This window comes from Hirundo rustica, chromosome 2 (assembly GCF_015227805.2).
Source record: "Hirundo rustica isolate bHirRus1 chromosome 2, bHirRus1.pri.v3, whole genome shotgun sequence".
In the NCBI taxonomy this organism is placed as follows: Eukaryota; Metazoa; Chordata; class Aves; order Passeriformes; family Hirundinidae; genus Hirundo; species Hirundo rustica.
This window is the reverse complement of record NC_053451.1, coordinates 45,349,948-45,368,629: the sequence shown is the minus strand read 5'-3', so window position 1 is coordinate 45,368,629 and position 18,682 is coordinate 45,349,948. Positions and strand designations below refer to the sequence as shown.

General features: G+C 38.5%; 1 protein-coding gene across 3 annotated transcripts in view; it reads left to right on the top strand.

The window, feature by feature from the left end:
* Positions 1 to 18,682, top strand: part of ZDHHC20 (zinc finger DHHC-type palmitoyltransferase 20) — a 48,672-nt gene that overhangs the window by 23,888 nt on the left and 6,102 nt on the right. For 2 of the 3 annotated variants that reach the window (XM_040054815.1, XM_040054813.2), the window contains exons 4-12: positions 2,337 to 2,457; positions 3,844 to 3,913; positions 5,018 to 5,050; positions 5,854 to 5,974; positions 12,271 to 12,403; positions 13,978 to 14,104; positions 15,335 to 15,424; positions 16,565 to 16,680; positions 17,112 to 17,190. In XM_040054815.1, coding sequence (XP_039910749.1) covers positions 2,337 to 2,457; positions 3,844 to 3,913; positions 5,018 to 5,050; positions 5,854 to 5,974; positions 12,271 to 12,403; positions 13,978 to 14,104; positions 15,335 to 15,424; positions 16,565 to 16,680; positions 17,112 to 17,149 — 849 coding nt within the window. In that variant the 3' untranslated portion in view covers positions 17,150 to 17,190. The remainder of the gene's footprint in view (positions 1 to 2,336; positions 2,458 to 3,843; positions 3,914 to 5,017; positions 5,051 to 5,853; positions 5,975 to 12,270; positions 12,404 to 13,977; positions 14,105 to 15,334; positions 15,425 to 16,564; positions 16,681 to 17,111; positions 17,191 to 18,682) is intronic. The other variant, XM_040054814.1, reaches the window with a different exon arrangement.

The window sequence follows — 18,682 nt, the reverse complement described above, 5'->3', positions numbered from 1 at the left end:
TGATGTAGCAGGCTTTTTGTATTCAGCAAGTGAAAGGGATGGCTTGGACATATGGCATGTAATGAAAAAAAAAACCAAAAACCCTCTCCTACCAGGACAACAGAAAACACACTAAAAAAAATTTAAAAAACACAAAACCAACTAAATTAAAAACCCAGCACCTCTTTTTTCTGTTTCTGGGCAAATTCCTTCTGTTTGTGTTCTAGTGAGTAATTTATGCTGGTTATACTTAAAAACAAACATGACTTCAGAATCTCTCCATTGTGTGAGAGTGTAAACGTATATATTTTTAGTAATTCAAATTGGCCATTCTTGCAAAACAAATAGCATCCTGTGATCTTACTATTGAACTAAAAAAAAGATTCTGCAGCTGCTGTCTTAGTGTAATCCCTGTACATTTCTCCTAAGAAAGAACAATCAGCATTATACAAGATCCAGAAAGAGGAAGGAAACAAAGGGATTCTTTCTGTTTTCAATGAGAACTGCTGGAACCTCATTGGGAATTCTGTTTGCTGTGTGGTAACAGACAACTTTTGATGTCTTTGAATATATCCTGCTATTGTCCTGAGAGACTGTGGTTTCATAGCCCTATTAAGTTCTGAAATTAGAACAGAAATGTAGCTTTTCGGAAAACCAAAATCCTATCCAGGATTTTTGGAGTAATACTCTGATGTTACGTGGACACGTTTTAAAAGTTTTAAATCTTGTTATTGGCTTCCTTTTCTGTGCACTAATGGTTTGTCTTGAAATGTCATCCAGAGGGAGTACTCATGTTTCTTGCAACCTCTGCTTGACTGCAGGTCACAGAGCCCTGGGTCACCTAGCAGACTCACAAGGGTAGTAGGGATTAAGATGTACTGCACCACTGTTTGCTGGAATGATGCTTCACATCTGTCTTAAACTTTGGATGTGAGCGTCTCCAGTTTCCATGCTTGAATAAATATCTAGCTGTGTGATTAAATTTAAATAATGAGGTCAGACTCTTGGTAATGGCTGAAATGTTAAATTTTAATTTCACCCTTTGCATAGATTAATTCTAGTGTCTGGTTATTTAAAAGGGTGTTATTAAACGTGTTTCATGTTTCACTCTTGAAGGATGGGTAGGCTCAATAACCTGGATGATACTATGTGTGACAGGAGGCTTAACTAGATTCTGTGAGCTGTGAGGCATCTTGCTTGTGTTCTGGGTTAGGAAATAGCACAGAGAAATTGCAGCAATGTCTCACTGCTTCCTTCTTGCTGCAAGTGGAGTCTTCATTGTTGCTTGCCAACTGACTGTAATCCAAAAGAGAAAAAAGTACAGGATGGGAGGAAAATCCACGTGAACTAATCATGCACATGTTTTTGGTAGGATCGTACGAAACCACGCTAAGCCAGTTTTTGTTCCAGCTGCACACATAGCATTTTCCACTCTCTACCATGAATGCTTTGTCTATGTGTGCTCATAAAGAGGCTCTTGTAGTCCATGCAGGAAGCTCAGAGTTTTGAAGTGCTTTGGAACAGAAAAATACCAAAGAAAATAGTCATTTCAGCCCCTGCTGCACAGGGCCTTGTCAGCACGCTGGGGTTTGTGAGGCTTACTGGTAAATACTGTTTCAGCAGATACCAAACCAAGTGTTTCACAAATGAGTAAAAGCTCTCCAGGTTTTTCTGGTAAAGGCTTACATTTCAGCGAGGTTTCAACAGGAATGCTTCTCAGGCTTTACTCAGAATTGTAGCACACTCTCAAACTGTACAGGCTTTGCTGAAGTTGCTTTCAATACAACTTAAGAATTTTGAGACTGGAGTTGACTATTCCTAAGTTACAATCCAGTTAAACTCTTCCAGCTTCTGTGCTGGAACTCTGAAGCTCAGCACATCCCACCCCCCCACCCCCACCTGCCTTTTTTTCCCCCCCATCTGGTTTGTACCCCTCTCTGTGTTGGAGAGGAAGTGGAATAAGAGAACTTCAGTGCCTTGTAGCAGCAAAGGACTGTTGCACCTTCCTCTTGCTCACAGTTTACTTAATTTATGCTTATCAGGAATTAAAGGAAAGCTTGCACCTTAAAGCTCACCCTGAGTTTCTGCATTCCCTTGTGTTGAAGAAAAAGTACTATAGAAAATGGAACAAAGATAAAGATTATTTTCTTGAAATTCCATCCAGAAATTAAATACATCCGGAAGATATCCAGAAACTTAGGAGTTCTAAGGATCTCGTGTCATTCCTGTAGCATTCCTTTTTTTGTTTATGTGGTGCTTTTGGATCAATGGGTGGGGCCACCCAAAGGGTCTTTTCCTTGGAAAACAAAGTAATAATTAATCTCTTCCCTCCTATCCATTTTCTCCATCCCTCCTAGTTCTGCTTGTCAAAGGCTGATAAAGAACAATATGAAAAAGAAGAGAGACCAGAATCCCAGCAGGAGATTTTGAGAAGAGCTGCTAAAGATTTGCCTATCTATACGACAACAGCATCGAGAGGTAAGATGTAAAGAGAATTCTATGCTCCTGAAGTTGCTGTTGATTCATTTGTTGCCACTGAATGAGCAATATGTTAAGCAGTTATTGCAAATGCCGGGATGTTTTGTTATTTGTTTCTCCTGGTGTTTAATCCCCCCAAGAGAAACAACAGTCCTTTTTTTCTGGGGTTCTCAACACAGAGCCACTACTTGAAATTAAAACAAACAAACAAACAAAAACAAACACACACACACAAAAAGAAAACTTCTATCAAGAAGAGAGATGACAGCAATTATCTCTAGCTGTGGCAATTAAAAATAAACACAGCAAAGAAATATCGTTAAGATAGCTTGAAATAGAGAAATTCAAAAGTGCTGCTCAATTTTATAATCACTTTTATCCCTACTTAAACTTTTTTTTTTGAGCTGCTTTGGTTCAGCGTGAGGAGAAATGTACTTAAGATCCTAACATACTTTTGCAGTTTAAAAACAAATAAATGTTATTTCTTTCCCATCTGCAATTTAGTACAGATCTAGTTATGGACTATTTCTGGATTTGCTTTTAATATATGTAGGCATTTTATTCCAATTTATAGATGAATGATCTGTGAAAGTGCTGTCTTATGCATATGTATATTCTTTAAACATCTATAGCTTTTATATGTGTATATATCTTTTTCTCTTTCTTGAAACTAGCAACCCTGTAGAATTTCCAAAAGCATAAAGTTCTCAGAGTAACCATTGTCGAAGTTTACTGTGACTTTTCCAAACAAAGTCTAAGGACAACTGACTCCTTTGAATACACGCCTTCATTTAAGAGAATCCCAGTCTTAAATTCCAGGAGTGATCTGGGAAACTGTTGCCAGCTCTTATCAGTTCTGTTTAGCTGTAGGTGTTGGCTTTCCTCCTCCTATCAAACTGCATGTGCTGGTGTCCTATTTCCATTGAGAAAAACCTGAAGGTCTGTTTAAAAATATCCAGGAAAGATGAGGAAGGACTAATTTACTGAACAGTCTGCTAGATCCTTGTTTGGTGAAGTGGATAGAGAAAGCCAGGGCAGAAGACTGACTTGCTGAAAGAATGTAGTTTCACAGTGCCTTAGTACCCTGTGCAGAGGTGAAAGGGGGATTCGTGCCAGAGGATGAAGCATGGGAAGACTTGGGAGTCAAAGAGTAAATGAAAGTGGACTCAGTAGAGTAGTAATAGATTTTTTTGAATACTTTAATAGGTTACATTTCTTAAAAAAATTAAAACGACATATCATATGAGATGAGGTGCATGGCAGTCTGTGAGAAGAGGTGTGGCAGGGGAGGGAGGAAGCTCTTTTAAGATTCAGTTCATGTTAAGGGGGAAAGCTTTCATGGATTCAGATGAGCTCTACTGACCTGACCCTTGCACTTAAATGCAGCAATCAGATACTGTGACCGATGCCAGCTGATCAAACCTGACCGCTGCCACCACTGTTCTGCGTGTGACGTGTAAGTGACTGAATCTGGAATTGCAGATTTTCTCTCTCCTGCCATCATCACTTCAGTGGGTCAGTTCCTTCCGTTGGTGCAATATTATGGTGCAGCCCTATTGTCTAAAGTGGCAGAACTTTTTAGGAAACCTGCTTGTAGCTTTGTAAAACAAAGCTTATATTAAAAAATAAATTAATTAAAAAGCAAAAGAATCATAGATTGAAAGTAAAGAAAGGTAGGTCTGAGATACCAGCACCAGCAAAAGCTTGTTATTGAACTATTTCATTATGTTTTGTTTCTGTAGCTTTGAAACAGATGTGTTCTACTAAAAATATTTATCTCAAAAATTGCCAGTACAATCACATGCCTTTACCATTTAAAAAACATCACAGCTATTCCCTATTTTCATTGTGAATCGTCAGAGGAGTCTGCACAGGCACTGAAGTCTGAGGCTATGCCTGAGAGTTAAGTAGGCTGAGCTTGAGGAAATCTCGTTAACTGAAGAACCTATTACACATCTTTTGGCTAAAATCAAATTTGTTGGCAAATACAATGAATGTCTCTGTGTCTGAAATGTCTAGTATCTGTCTTTATATTAAAACTGGATTTAAATGGCATGTGAACTATTCAAATTGCCCTTTGTGCTGATCTTTTCCTCCATTAGCTTTACTTAAAAAAAAAAAAAAAAAAAAAAGGCAAGCAGCAAACAAAATGGTGGTAAAAATAACCCTTAGGTAGACTTAGTTGAAGTGAATGCCAGGCTAACACACCTTATCCACAGAACCCTGAAAGATCCTTTGGATTTGTTTTCTCTGCATGCACATAAAACTGGTGTGCCTTAATGAACTGGTACATGGTTGCTCAGTAAGGCTCCCCATGTTAATTTAAGAAACTCTCCTCATAACTCTTCTCAATCTCAATTGGTCCTTTTGGGTGAAAGAACAATTGGTCTAATATCATAATATATATGATTGAGAAGGGCTTGAAAAAGATACAGTAGGGCAAAATACTTGAAAAACCAATCAATAAAGAACAACCCCCAAAACTGTAGAAGCTAAAGTTACGTGTCTTAGAAAGAAAATGTATTTTTTGTCTTAACTTGCTGGAAATTCTCTCTTTCAGATGTGTATTAAAAATGGACCACCATTGTCCATGGTAAGTTCTGGGTTTTTTTTTTTAAAAGAAATCAGTATAAGAGTATGAATTAGATGCTGCTTCAAAAATGCACTTCTGAAGTGCATTCTCAGAGAAGTTCTTTTATATGTGGGAATAAATCTTGTTCCTAATGTGTGTTGGAGCATAGAGCTTTAAGTCCAGTCATCCAAACTGTGCAGTTTCTCCTTGTATAAAGAAACCTTGGCATTAACAAGACCTGTGAGCAAAGGCGTTTCTGTCTTTTGTTCACTCTTTTGGTGTTAGCAGGAGAGGAGATACCCACTGCAGTGGGAGATTCATTTCTCGATTCTAGGTGATATGTATGAAGCACTCAGACTCTTCTGCAGTTTTTATTCACTGGTAGTCAGTAAAAATATTATCTGCTATCACTGTGAAAAACATTACTGCCAGTAGCTGACTTAGGGGTGGGTTGTAAGCAAAGCAGCATCCACTGAAATTGATGGCGAGGTTCCTGTTCCGTTCTCTGGTGGCTGCAGTTAGTTTGTAGCGGGAATTGCTTCCTGTACAGTCTGTCTGTATTGGAACACTTTGCCAGCTCATGTCCTGTCCTACAGAATCATGGGGGGCAAAATTTATGTTAGAGGCCCAGAACATTCAGCCTGAGAGATTTCCTGCAACATAGTGGCTTAAAATGTTTCTGAAACAGTAGTGCCAGAGTGTTTTGGACATACTACTGACGTCATAGACATTTTGCTCTGCAAAAGTTGAAGGTATTGTGGGGTTTTTGTCTGTTTTATTTTTTGTATACTTTAATAACCTTTTTCTCTTTCCCCTCCTTCTAGGGTGAATAATTGTGTGGGATTTTCTAACTACAAATTCTTCCTCCTGTTTTTAATGTATTCCTTACTGTACTGTTTGTTTGTTGCTGCTACCGTCTTGCAGTACTTCATAAAGTTTTGGACAGTAAGTTCTAAGGCTTTTTTTTCGTTGTTCATTTGTTTAATCCTGCATGTGTTATTGGAGGCTGCATCAGCATGTTGTCACTCACCATTTACTCTGTTCTGTGGTTCACTGTCATTAAAGACATCAATCAAAGTGACTGAAGCAGGAGAACCTTATGAATTTTGATGAATTAAATGTATTACACTGCACAAGATGAGTAACGGGGGGAAGGAGTTTTGATGAGGACACTGTGCAACTTCTCTGCTCCATCAAAATTGAGTGGCACAGCTCAGATTTTTATGAGACTTTACCTACAGATATGTAGGTAAAGAAAGAACTGGCTATATCAAACAATTATATATGAGTGTGTGTGTATATATAGATATTAAAAAAATACTGACAATTGGAAATATAATTAACAATTTTGTATCTTCCCAGACTTGTTTATGGTTAACCTGCTGCCAGATAAGGCAAATTAATTTGTTGGGAATTGTCTGAGCTCCACTTTGGGGTCCCTATGTAGGCATGTCTGAACTTAATATTAGTGGCTTTTATGATCTGGTATGAGTAGAATGCTAAGATATGTACAGTGTGAATGCTATACATCTTCTTTGCAACCGTTATCCATTGTCAAACAGTTCATACACATACATGCATCTTAATATGTTTAATAACATTTATGTGAAGGCAACAATCCTCATGTGCCAGTGTTAAATTGCTCTGATCAGATTTGTTCCAGCCACATTCCAGGCTGAATAGAGTGCCTTCTGTAGCTGTTCCCTCTCATCTACAAAAACCTGTAGCGTGCCTTCTCTAGGCTGAAGTGTTATTGGAAGAATTCCCTTAATCCGTTTCCATTAACGAGCATGTGAAAAATTACCACAAGTGGAAGGGTCTCAGTCACATCTTTGGGTAAATAACACCACATATTTCTTAGATGCTGACTGCTGTCAGAGGAACTGGAAAAAGTAGTAGTTATCTGCAGCAGTTGATATTGATATTTGCTTTATTGGAGCAAAAGGTTGCTGCCATGTCAGGGTAAGAGAAGCTTGATCATGTATTCAAAATAGCTGTACTTTGAGACAGTTGGCATTAGGTAAGATAAATGGTGAAAAAAAGTTTGTGTTCATCTAAACTTGTGGATCTGATCTGCCAAAGTACTGCGTTTCTCTTAACCTGTCAGTTCCGTATAGCAGCCTGTCACTGGAGAGCAAAGAACCATGTGGGAATTGAGCTGTCAGTACTGTGAGATGAAAGCCAGGAATGTGTTTATCAGTCATGGCTGGGTCTTAAAAGATATTTCAAATTAGATGGTCTGATTCTGCTGTTCAGTCTTGCTTGGCTGTAAATAGTTAAATTTTCAAACCCTGAATGTGGCATTTCCAAACATCTGCCTGGCTGCTTTCCAGTGCTTTGTATGCAATTTCTAGGGACACCGTAGATTCACTCTTCCATATTTACCAGTCAGTGCTTGAGCAGAAAAAAGACAAAAATAATTTGCTTTGTTATCTTGCTTTATAATCGTTAGTGCAACGAAAAAGGCAACAGGACAACTGACTACAATGAACAAACAAACGTTTAATGCCAACATTTGCAGCAGGACTCTTCCAAAGCTCATCGGACACAATGTTGAAGTGGACTCTTGAGCAGAGGAAGTAAACTTAAGAGGGATTATTTTTTTATTATTGATTCAGTTGTTAAAAATGCTTCCTGCAAGAATGGGCTACTTCTGAAATGTAACAATAGACAGTGTAGCTGTGTACTTGCTTTCAATTACAGATACTTCCGAGACAGAATCTGGTGATGCCCTGATCTTATCAGTGGCCTCTGACTCACTTTACTCATATTGTCACCCACTTCACGAAGCTAAAACCCTTCTGATCTGACAACTGACTCATTAAAGTACATTTCCAGAAAGAGGTGGCAGCTCCTTAATCATGTAGGCTTGCACATTTTTTTGTATGTCTCTTGAACGTAAGCTTTTAGGCAAGTGCTCTCTTAGAAGGTTCTCTCTACATTTGTATGCAAACCAAAGCAGAATGCTGCTGACATGTGCTGTCTGTAGACTGCTTCAGTATATTGCTAATGCTCAGCTTTGTCTGCTACAGCATCAGACAGATTGCTGTTTGGACATTTTCTGTTGAGGCTGTCTAGATGCACAGAACCACTGAATATTTTGAGTTGGAAGGGATCAGTGAGTCCAGCTCTTCGTAAACGGCCCATATGGGGATTAAAAACCCACAAGCTTGGTGTTATTAGCACCATGCTCTAAAACTGAGCAAATCAATGTCATTTTTCCCACCTCCCAAAAGCTGGACTGTCAGAAATGTTACAGTATACTTTCAGAAGGTAGTGCTTATTTTTTTGCTTCCTCACAGATGTTTTTCAGAGACTGTGCAACACGGTGCTGGATCTATCCAGTGTTGGAAAGAAGTGTGGACTGCTTCTTGGGGAATGTAGCCTGGGGGAAGATCTTGTAATGAGGTTGTGGAGGTGTATGTGCTAACTACACAAATGTAGCAATCCGTTGTTTTGCTCTGTTGATAATACTTCAATAGAAACATGATGCTCCTACGCAGATACTTGGAAACATTGTGAGACATGCACACCTACCAAATTGTTCTGCTGAAGAAAGCCTTTGTGTTTCTCACTTGCACGTGCAAGACGTTTATACAGCACGTTTCATGCTCCGTGCAGAAGTGCTGAAGAAAGGCCTTGGTTCTGTGCGTAAAATAGTGGAACAGCTACACTGGCTGGAAATGTTTACCACAGGCCTGCACCCTAATGCTGATGGTAAAATCTGGTTTGTAGATCAAGGGAATGTAACTGAATATTTATACCCATACCTGCTTTTTCTATACTCATGACATTTTTATTTCTCTCTCAGAGGTTGTTCAAGATAAAATGTCAATTTAACCAAACGTGTTTGACACAAACACCGGCACTGGCTGGACACCCAGTGTTTGATGCCTTGTTTACACAGTGCATGGTGGTGCTTCTCAGCTGATATTTGTGCCTGCTCTTATTCTCGCAGCACTGCCACCTCCTTGGAACCATTATGTTTTCCAGTCATTTTCAGTGTCTTTCACTGTCCTCCAGATTAATTTTCAATCCTGAATATAGTTAAATAAAGGATGTGATACATGTCCTGGGTAGATGGCACGTGTTTCTGCAAAACTTCGGTTGTATTAACAATGGGGGGTAAAAAAAAAAGAGTGGTACCACATCATTTGTTAGAACTCAATCCTCTTGCCTATTCTAAGGATATAGACCAGATCTGAGTTTTTTTCAAAGATTAGGCTAGGCCTGTCTACTGAAAAATGAGGAGCAAATCAAGCTCAGACAGCAGGTTTTTTTGTTTGAGGGGTTTTATGACCTGATACCAATCAAATGACTCTGTTTGTGAAGGAGTTTGTAGGGAACACTTGAATAGTGACTGCCTTCAGCCTATTGTGTGCTGAGTAGTCCGGACTGAGTTGAGCAAATTGCTTCCTTTTGTAAACTCTGCAGCTCTCTCACACTGCAAGCCTCTGCTTCTGTGCTGCTGCTGAGCATAATGATCTTCAATAACCAATGTCTGAAGTTTCACTCTTTACACATGCGGGGGGCATGTGGACTGCTGCTAGAACACAGCTGTGAATAAGCTTGTTATACACACTCAAAGACTGCATGCTTCTCTCCAGTAAAGAATTGGCCTTTTTTGAAAGATGCTTCAGTTCTGCAACTGTCACTCAAGAAGTTACAACCAGTGGCTGAAACTGGGTAGTCAGAAGAGGTAAATGCTCCCTGGGAATCATGCAGATTAATCATGCATAGTTCAAAAATTCCTTCAGGTTATAGAGCTGCTGGTTTAGGAAGATGCAAGTGAAATAAACTTAGATTTTCTGACTCACAGGAAGCACAAAGACTAAGCTGCTGCTGCTCTTTTAGCTTCAGAATAAACTTCTGAGAATTCCTTGTAGAGAATTATTTTGTTTAAATATGTAATTTCAAAAGAGTTATAGGAATTCAAGCTACAAAAATCACTTGGGCAGTTGGGGAACACTGCAGTGTGCTCTGAGGTAGAAAGAGTTATTTTTGCTTCAACGTGAAGCTCAGGAATAAGCAGCAACTGGTGTATTTTGCTAGGCTGGATTTCAGTGGATCACAAAACACACCATATCCCCACTGCAGGTGGAAGAGGGACTGTTGCACAAATTGTCAGTAAATAAGTAATAAAATGGCCAGTGAAAAGGAAGGTGAACTTAAATGGCAGTTTAGAGAGCTGGACTCTGCTTGGCATTTGCTTACTCTAGAATTATCTGATGGCAGCCAGCACTTTCGAAAATGCTGTGTATATCTGCCTGACTCTGATGTAGGTGCTTGGGCTCTCCCTAAGCTTTTTGCACATATTATTGTAATTTTAAAGCCATACATCTTGCCTACAACAGATTAGTTGTGCTAAAGTGCCAGCATATTAGCCAAGGTGCCACTCTTTAGGTATAAAGTTTGAAATTTAAAAGCTAATTTGAACCCTGCTTTCCTGTGTTTCTTCCTTTGTTTTCTCTGGCACTGGTTCAATTTCAGGTGTTGCACTAAAGATACATCCTACAAACTGCTCTGTATTGAAGGATATTAGGAAGAAGAAAAACTGTACTGATTTGTTATCTGATCTTTTTAAAATGAAGAAAATTGTGCAAAGAATGGCAATTTATTTTTTATGGTTTTGGCTGAAACCACATCTAATTGTAATGGATATGCTCTGAAGTCAGAAAGATTTTGTAATTAATAAACCATTACTTTATACCTCAGGAGTATTCTGAGCTTTTCAGACCTTTGTGAATGGTTTCATCCACACAGAATATTCACATGGACCTTACTTGTGATGGAAGCAACTAGCAAAGAAGGAAATTGGTATAGTCAGGCTGTCCAAGCTGAGCAACTGCTTGAAAGTGATCCAGTCACAATCTGAATTTCAATACTTCTGTGCTTCAGTAGAAAATTTCATGCCTTGGAAGTTAGTAGTGGGCTCTTGCATACTTCTCTGTTTTCTTGGAGAACAGGACCTAAAGCTGCTGATGTGCTTTGGAAATTGGCACATCCAAGAGCACATTTGCACACCAACCACCGTGTTCTTAACAAAGCCTGTGCTGTTTTCAAACGCTGTCTTTACATAATACTAGTGTTTAATAAATTGTCTTTCTTTGCACAAAGCTTTGCCACAGGAAAGCTGCAGAGAATTGTCCAAAGGTAAAATCCAATATTGCTGTCATTATTTAAATATTGTTCCTGCTACAATTTTTCTAGTCCAGTCATTCATGGCAGGTATTTACGTCATCACAGAAGGAAGGAGACTAGTAATCTGTTGCCTATAAATATAAGCCATGTACAGGGAAATGGATATACCTATGTGCACTTGATCTTAATTGAAATGTGTTTTAGCTTAAAAAAGAAAGTCAGCCGTTGACAAATGGGTGTACTGAATGCACAAATGGAAAAAGTAATGGCAGTAATGCTAAGTAAATAGCTGAGTAAAAATAGCCTCTCTGCTTTCATAATGTTGTTAAAGGTCAACTGCTTGAAAGTGCTGTGATTTTGACGATATAGAGCTGGAATAGTATTGTTACAAATCCCATTGGCCTTTTGAAAGTGGAAGTCTAAAAACAGTTCAGGGTGGAATCGACAATCTGATATGGGTGGGGGTTGGTTTCTTTATAGTGGTTATATTGAAATTGTTGTTTTTCACATAGGTTTCTGATTATTCACTTCTGCCTGGTCAGAAGTGGCAAATTTGTTTTGCTAGGTACATGCTGGTTGTTGCTTAAATATTAGAGGTCATCAAAAATTGAAGATCTATCCCATGTCTTGTTTAGGACTTGTTCATGACAACCATTTCCCTTTTACATTCGTTATACCAGTTGAGAATTAGGTTCAGTATTACTGCCTTGTGACAGGAATTGCACTTTTTTCCCCTTCAGAGGAAGTGACTTTGGACATATTTTCCCCACGTCTCTTTGGCTGTGGCTGCACAGTTGACATCTTCTGGTACAGAAAATGTTTTACCTTGCAAATGCTACCGTGCATTTGGAAGCCATGAATGAGCGTGTGCACTCCCAGTATTAAACATGGGGGAAGGGGTACCCGTGAGATTTAAATGCTGTTGTTTTCCAGTTTAACATGACGTGAAAGGAAAGCTGGGCTGCTGCTTTTCTTTCGTGGTGAAAACTGAGGTGAAAGACCTATAGCGGTCTGGGTGTGGCAGGAAATGTTCAGCAACAATACTGCCTTAGTTGCTAGGAAGTGTTAACATATTAATCTCTTTCTCTCTTTCTCCCCAGAATGAATTGCCAGATACCCATGCAAAGTTCCACGTACTGTTCCTTTTCTTTGTGGCAGCCATGTTCTTCATCAGCATCCTGTCGCTCTTCAGCTACCACTGCTGGCTAGTTGGCAAAAACAGATCAACTATAGGTCAGTTCATTGGGATATGGAACTTTTCCTTGCCCACAAAAATGACAATTCAGTGAGAATGTGAGGCCTACCTGATATGTCATCACATATAAATTGATTTTTTTCAATGCTGTGCAATATGTCATCACATATAAATTGATTTTTTTCAATGCTGTGCAATAAAAAGTGTATTTAGTGGAAGTAATTAAAGGTGAAACAAATGGGGAAATGAAGCCTGTGGGGAGTCCTCTGCTGGAGCCAAGCATTCAGGTTCATGATGACTCTTCATTTCTTTTGTTTGTATTTTTGAAACCTCTGAGGCACCATGCATTTTTGTTGTGTTTTTAAATTGTGAAGTATGTAACCCAATTTCTACTTGACTCTCTGTTCTAATACTTTGAGTAGCTGTTTGAACTAGATACAAATGAGTATTCTTAAATCCTCTGAAAGAAAACTGACCTTGTTGTTAGGAAGTGGCTTGTAAAAGTGCGATAAAAATGAAAACACCGATGTACATTTCCTAGATAATAAGAGATTCCCATAATTTTATGCCTAAACATTTTAAATGTTGCATTGATCAGCATAACCAGGCTATGTGCATTTAATTAAAATATTTGAAGTTCTTGCTAGGAAACACTTGAGAGTGTTTTTTCATAATGTGTGGAGGAACAGGGGCTGATGAGTATTTCAACAACTGAGTAAGTCAAAATCTTATATTTTTCATTGGAATTTAAATTTCTAACATCAAAAATAAGTGAGTTGATTAAAAGTAAAAAAATTTTCAGCTAGAATTTTTTTTGCTAGAATTTTTAAATTGGTTGACAGGAGAGTTATTTGAATTCTTTTTCTTTTCACATATCTACAGGTAAGGACTATTCACAGTTTCTTTTTAACTTTGAAAAAAACTTCAACATATTCTTTATCCAAAAGTCAGTGGTCACAATTGGCAACACAATACTTTATCTGCTTTCTGGACTGTGGTTGTAAAAAGACAAGATATTGGTATGGACTAGCAATAAGTCCTCTCAGTTCTTGGCCAAGGGTGTAACTGGACTGAGTAGAAAAATGGTGGTGGTTTCCTATAGTTCATGTCTGTTTCTAATGTAATAGATTTCATCTTCCTCTGCTAGCACGGGATGCTCTTAATTCAGCTTCCTAATTTGGCAGATGTGGAAAAACCTCTTCTGTATGGGCTTAGGTCCAGCAGTACTTATGGTAAATGACTCCTATAGGGGAGAGTCTTCTGCTCAAAGAAGGCTGAAGAGAGAGCAAGTCACCAAGGAATAAGGGATGTGTGTGGTTATCTTCGGCATGCTGATGGTACCTGGCTTTGTCTCAGACTTCCTTAAATGTAAAGAGAGAAAGTTGACAAGGGGACTGTTCTGCTTACCTGATTTTCTTATTTTTCACTAACCCTGTGATTTTTTTTCCTCTGATTACTTGAGATTATTTTTTCTTTTTTTTTCCACCATAGTGTACATCAAGATGGCCTCACCTTGCCCAAAACTGGTTTCGCAGCAGAGAAGTTTTAGTTTGTTTTTTCGTGTTCCCTGACTCCTTACTGGTTTAAGGAGTTGCATGTTTTTATTTTACAGAAACGTTCCGTGCACCCACATTTCGAAATGGTCCTGATAAAAATGGCTTTTCTCTTGGATGCAGCAAAAATCTAAGGGAGGTTTTTGGAGATGAAAAGAAGTATTGGTTACTCCCTATCTTTACCAGGTACTCAATCTGAACAGTAATGAATTAAGGAATGAATTGATTCCATGACTTCCACCTTGCTTCCCTTTCTACTAAAAAAAAAAGCACAGCTGAAATGCCAACTTGTATATCCAGTACAATTAGTATTGGTGCAGGGAAAATGTGCATGAGAAAACTATCAAACTCCACACAGGGTTTTCATTCAAGGACAGTGAGCTTGTTGACAAGAGCCTTTTAAATGCAGAAGTTTTGAAAGCTGTGAGAAGTGTCTTGCAAAAATTGTATACCTTTTGGTGGTAGTCTCAGTGATTACAGAGCAGAAATCAGCAACTCAGAGGAGATCAAACAGCTGCATCACAACAACATCAGTTCAAAAACACTCTCTTTTGCCCCCGGAAAAACTTGGTAGTTTTCCTTTTGCTGTAGATGACACTTTAGGAATCAAAAGCCATCTAAGAAAGTGCATGTTAATAAGCAACTATAAAAAATCTGATATGATGAAAAATGCTGGATTTAAAATGTCAGCTGTGCCAGCATTAGGGAGTTGCATACAAACCTGATGAAGCAAGACTTACGTGCTGCCCACTGGCACCACTACCAGATTTCAGCAGAATGCATTAGGAACTGTGTTTCAACACTGCTCTTGGGGGGCTGTGTATCAGGTAAAAATGTTGCCAAACCTGTTTGTGAAGCTGAGGTCTGGTATCAAACAGCAGAGGTAATACCAACAGCTTAAGTTGACTCAGCTGTTTGCTCAATTACTGTGTGATTAAAGACAAGCTCCACTGTAGATGGCTTGATCTGTTTTGCTACCACATTTTATCTTGATAAACTTTAAAAGAAGGCTTAGCTAATTTCAAAATTATGGGGAAAGCATGGCCACCAGAATGTGATTTATGATACAGCTTCTGAGGCTGTAAATAGCAGAGTCTTACCATGTGTGCATGCTGGTTTGAGAGAAGATATGGGCTGCAGTCTACTGAAATACATCTGTGTTTCTGAAATCCACAGACTTGTGCTGTGCACAGCAATCCATACTCAGTGATAGATAGGGTGGGAATCAATTGAGCTCCAAGATTTAATTAACTGATCATCTGATTTAGTGGTAGAAATGCTTTGCTAAAGTCTGGAGTTCAGCGCTGTGCTCAGCTGATTGACTCGAGCCTATAGCCTTTGCTTCTTTCATGGGTCCTTGATCAGTTCATTTAAGTCTGCTCCCAATAGTGATTTGAGTCTTTGTTTCTCATTTAGTTTGGGTGATGGATGTAATTTCCCAACTCGTTTGGTGATTATGGATCAAGAGCAACTTGCAGTCTCAAGCCAAAATGAACCTGCCAAAAGGTACCTATAGCACTTAAAATACTGATTTTGTACTGTTTAGTACTTTTCTAGAGAAAAAAAAAAGTTTCAAAATTAATTCTTGAATTTTTATGCTTCTTGTCATCTTCAGAGTAAGTTTGTAAGTCTTCAGTGAAGGATAGAATGGATTAAGACTAAAAACTTGACTGTGTCTTGGTTTTTTTGTAACAGAGGATAAGGCTCTAATACAGAAATAAGAGATAATAAGTAATACAGATATAACACAGTAATACAGAAAGTAAAAGAGATCACTGGCTCTTAACAATCAAAAATGGCCTCGGGAAGGCTGAATAATTGTCCATGGGAAAAAATATTTTATTTGTTTCTTTTGGGTTTGTTTTTGCGAAAGGCAAGGTATTATTTGTATTTCGTCTCCTCCACCATGCCTAAACAAGTAATGCTGAGACACTTTGCAAGAGAAGTAGTTCTCTCATGCTGGGGTTTTTAGCTCATTACTTTTTATCCCTCCCAAATTTGCGTGTTTTGTATCTTCAGTGTATTTTCAAAGAGAACAGAGTCTCTGTGTGCAGTTTCTGGGGATGTTTACAATTGCCACTTTAGAAGTCTTCTGCGTAGTTCAGTGAATTTGTAAGCTGAAGGTTATTGCCAATAGCTGTCACATGAGTTACCAGATATTAGAGGATTCAAAGGCAATGCAGAGAAGAAGTTGCCTCCAGTGCAACACAGCCTGTGAAATTTACAGAAGAACAGGACCCTTCTGCAAACAGCGAAGTATCCTTTTACATTCAGAAGATTGTTCAGAAGGCAGCCCTGGCATTTGCATGGGATAAGATGGCATTTGGTTACTCTTCCAGATGTTACTACGTAGGTTTTCTTTTTAGCTGTGTGGCAGTGTTATTGTCAGAGTGCCATTTCTTATGTACCAATCCGTGGGGTTTTTCCATTAGAAGTGAGTGGCCTGTATCAGGTAGGGGTTTATTTTAGACTCGTGACTGGAACAAGCCTGTAGAGGAATTAGAGTTGAGGGCAGGCAGCCATTTCCAGTTGGCACTGTAGGGTTTTTTGTTGTTAGCTTTGCTTTTAAGTAACTTCTCTATTCTAGAAACGTCTGGAGTAGCTACTGGTATTACAGAATTCCTGTTGAATTTGCTTACTTTTCAGCTCTGTGGCCAATCAGTCCTTTCCCACTCGACCACTCAGTGAATCGCAAAATCGGTTGCTGTCCGGTGATTGTCAGTGGGTGGAAACTGGCCCTGAAGAGGAAAATGTGAAATCAGGTAGTGCTTTTTTTTTTTTTGTGGTCCAGTTTCCCTTTTTTCTTCTTTTTTTTTTTTTTTTTTTTTTTCTTTTTTCTTTTTTTTTTTTTTTTTTGGCACCTAGAAAGTTCTTAGGAGTTGGCTGGAGTGATATAGAAGAAAATGTGTTCCATAGAATCAAGTCAGGAGGTTTAGAACTTAAGGCTAACTTGCATCCCATGTTCTGCTCCAAAATAAGTTATTGTGTTAAGGTAGTGGATGGTAGATGGATAGATAATTCTCACTTTTGCACTTCAGTTCTGAGATTTGAGATCTTTTATGTTTGGTTAGGGGGAGGAAAACATTTTTGTAAAATAGGCACAACATGGTCAATGTGCTTTCTGGTTTGAAATCTCTGCTATTTGTTATGCAAATCTGCAAAAACACATAATTGAGATTCTTTCACGTTCTAGGTGCAAAAAAGCATATTATAGTTTCATTGGAAAGCTGATCTCAGCTAATTACTAACCAACCCATCTCAATGAGAAACAGGTAAGACTAACATCACTGATTGTTGTTTCTGTACGTGTATGAATAAAATTGACATCTCAAAGTCAAAAAATCAACTAGTCATGGAATGCAGAGGAATCATCTGATGTTGGATGAGTAATACCAATGTCTAAATAAAATTCAGAATGGCTGTTGAGAAGCCAAGAATGGGAGTAATGCTGTAGTGCAGGAAACATGGGCTAGCTAGGATGGGATGAGTCAGATTAATCCTGTAATTTAGATTGAAGTGGGTAGTGCTGGATTTATTACCTGACCAGGGAAAAGAATCTGATGCTAAATGCAATTCTGAGATGAAATGCTGTCTTGAGGAAGAGCTCCTTAAATGTCTCTTTCTTAACCATAAATTGGTGGGCCATGTTCTGCTCTTTAGGAAGCTGCATGTGCACGAGGAAGGAAGGTAGGTCAGTAAGTGAATACAGGTCTCTGCATACTGACTGCTCTGGCACATTTGGAATTGACAGTGATCTTCTGGAATGTTTTTTGCATTAAAGTGCCCTGTGTGCACTTCGCATTTTGAAAATACAGTGAGTGCTGGGCCATATATGAAACTTCTCTTGGTGTATTTCCAATGACTAAATTAGACTTCTTTTATATTGACTGTCTACAGTGGTGAGCTTATAAGCTCCCATTAAGTTTTTCTGTCTGGAAGAGAAACAAATCTTATTTGGTCAACTAACAGCTGTAGAAGCTAGAGCTGAGCCATGATGCCCTGCCTCTTTTTTTGTTGTTGTTGTTGTGGGGTTTTTGGTGAGGGGGATGTTTTTGCAAGTAATTCACATTTTTATCAGAAATAAACCACTAAATTTGAATTTGGTAAGCTCAGTAATTTTAGGATTACTTTTTTTTTTTCCTTTCATTTTATTTTTAAGGGGCCTTCTGACCTAAAATTATAGTTATGGGAGAGGGTTGGGGTTTTTTTAAAGGAAAAAAATATCTTTCTAAAAGGTCTTTGTGGGTGATGGTGTGATGCTTGGGCTGATGTTGGTCAGACTGCTCACTGTAAAGTCATACAAAACCAAGATTAGACTATTTAGTTAGGACTTCTGAAAAACCCACTCAACCATGAGAACTCACCAATGGTAAGTTTCCCCTTTCCAACTTTTCTTAATGCTATATAAATGTGCAAAAGAATATCCCAAGCTAGGGGTTCCTTTCAGCCTCCAGCTATATAAAACCTAATCTGATCTAAATAGGTTACGAAGGCTTTTCTGTTCTTCATGGAGTGAATAGAAGTTTCTGAGAGCAGCTCATCCCAGCAGCCTTTGATAGTGTATTATAGAAAGGTCTTAATCTTTCTTTCCACTGACCCTAGTGAGGGAGCATAGATGACTGTCTTAAGCCAGACAATTAATTGGTAATAGTTTGAGATTAATTTCTTTTCTATTTTCCCTCTCTTCCTAAAGTGAGGCTAGATTTAATGAAGAACTTGTACTTTGTGTTACACTTGCCCAAACTACACTAGTTTTAAAAGTTC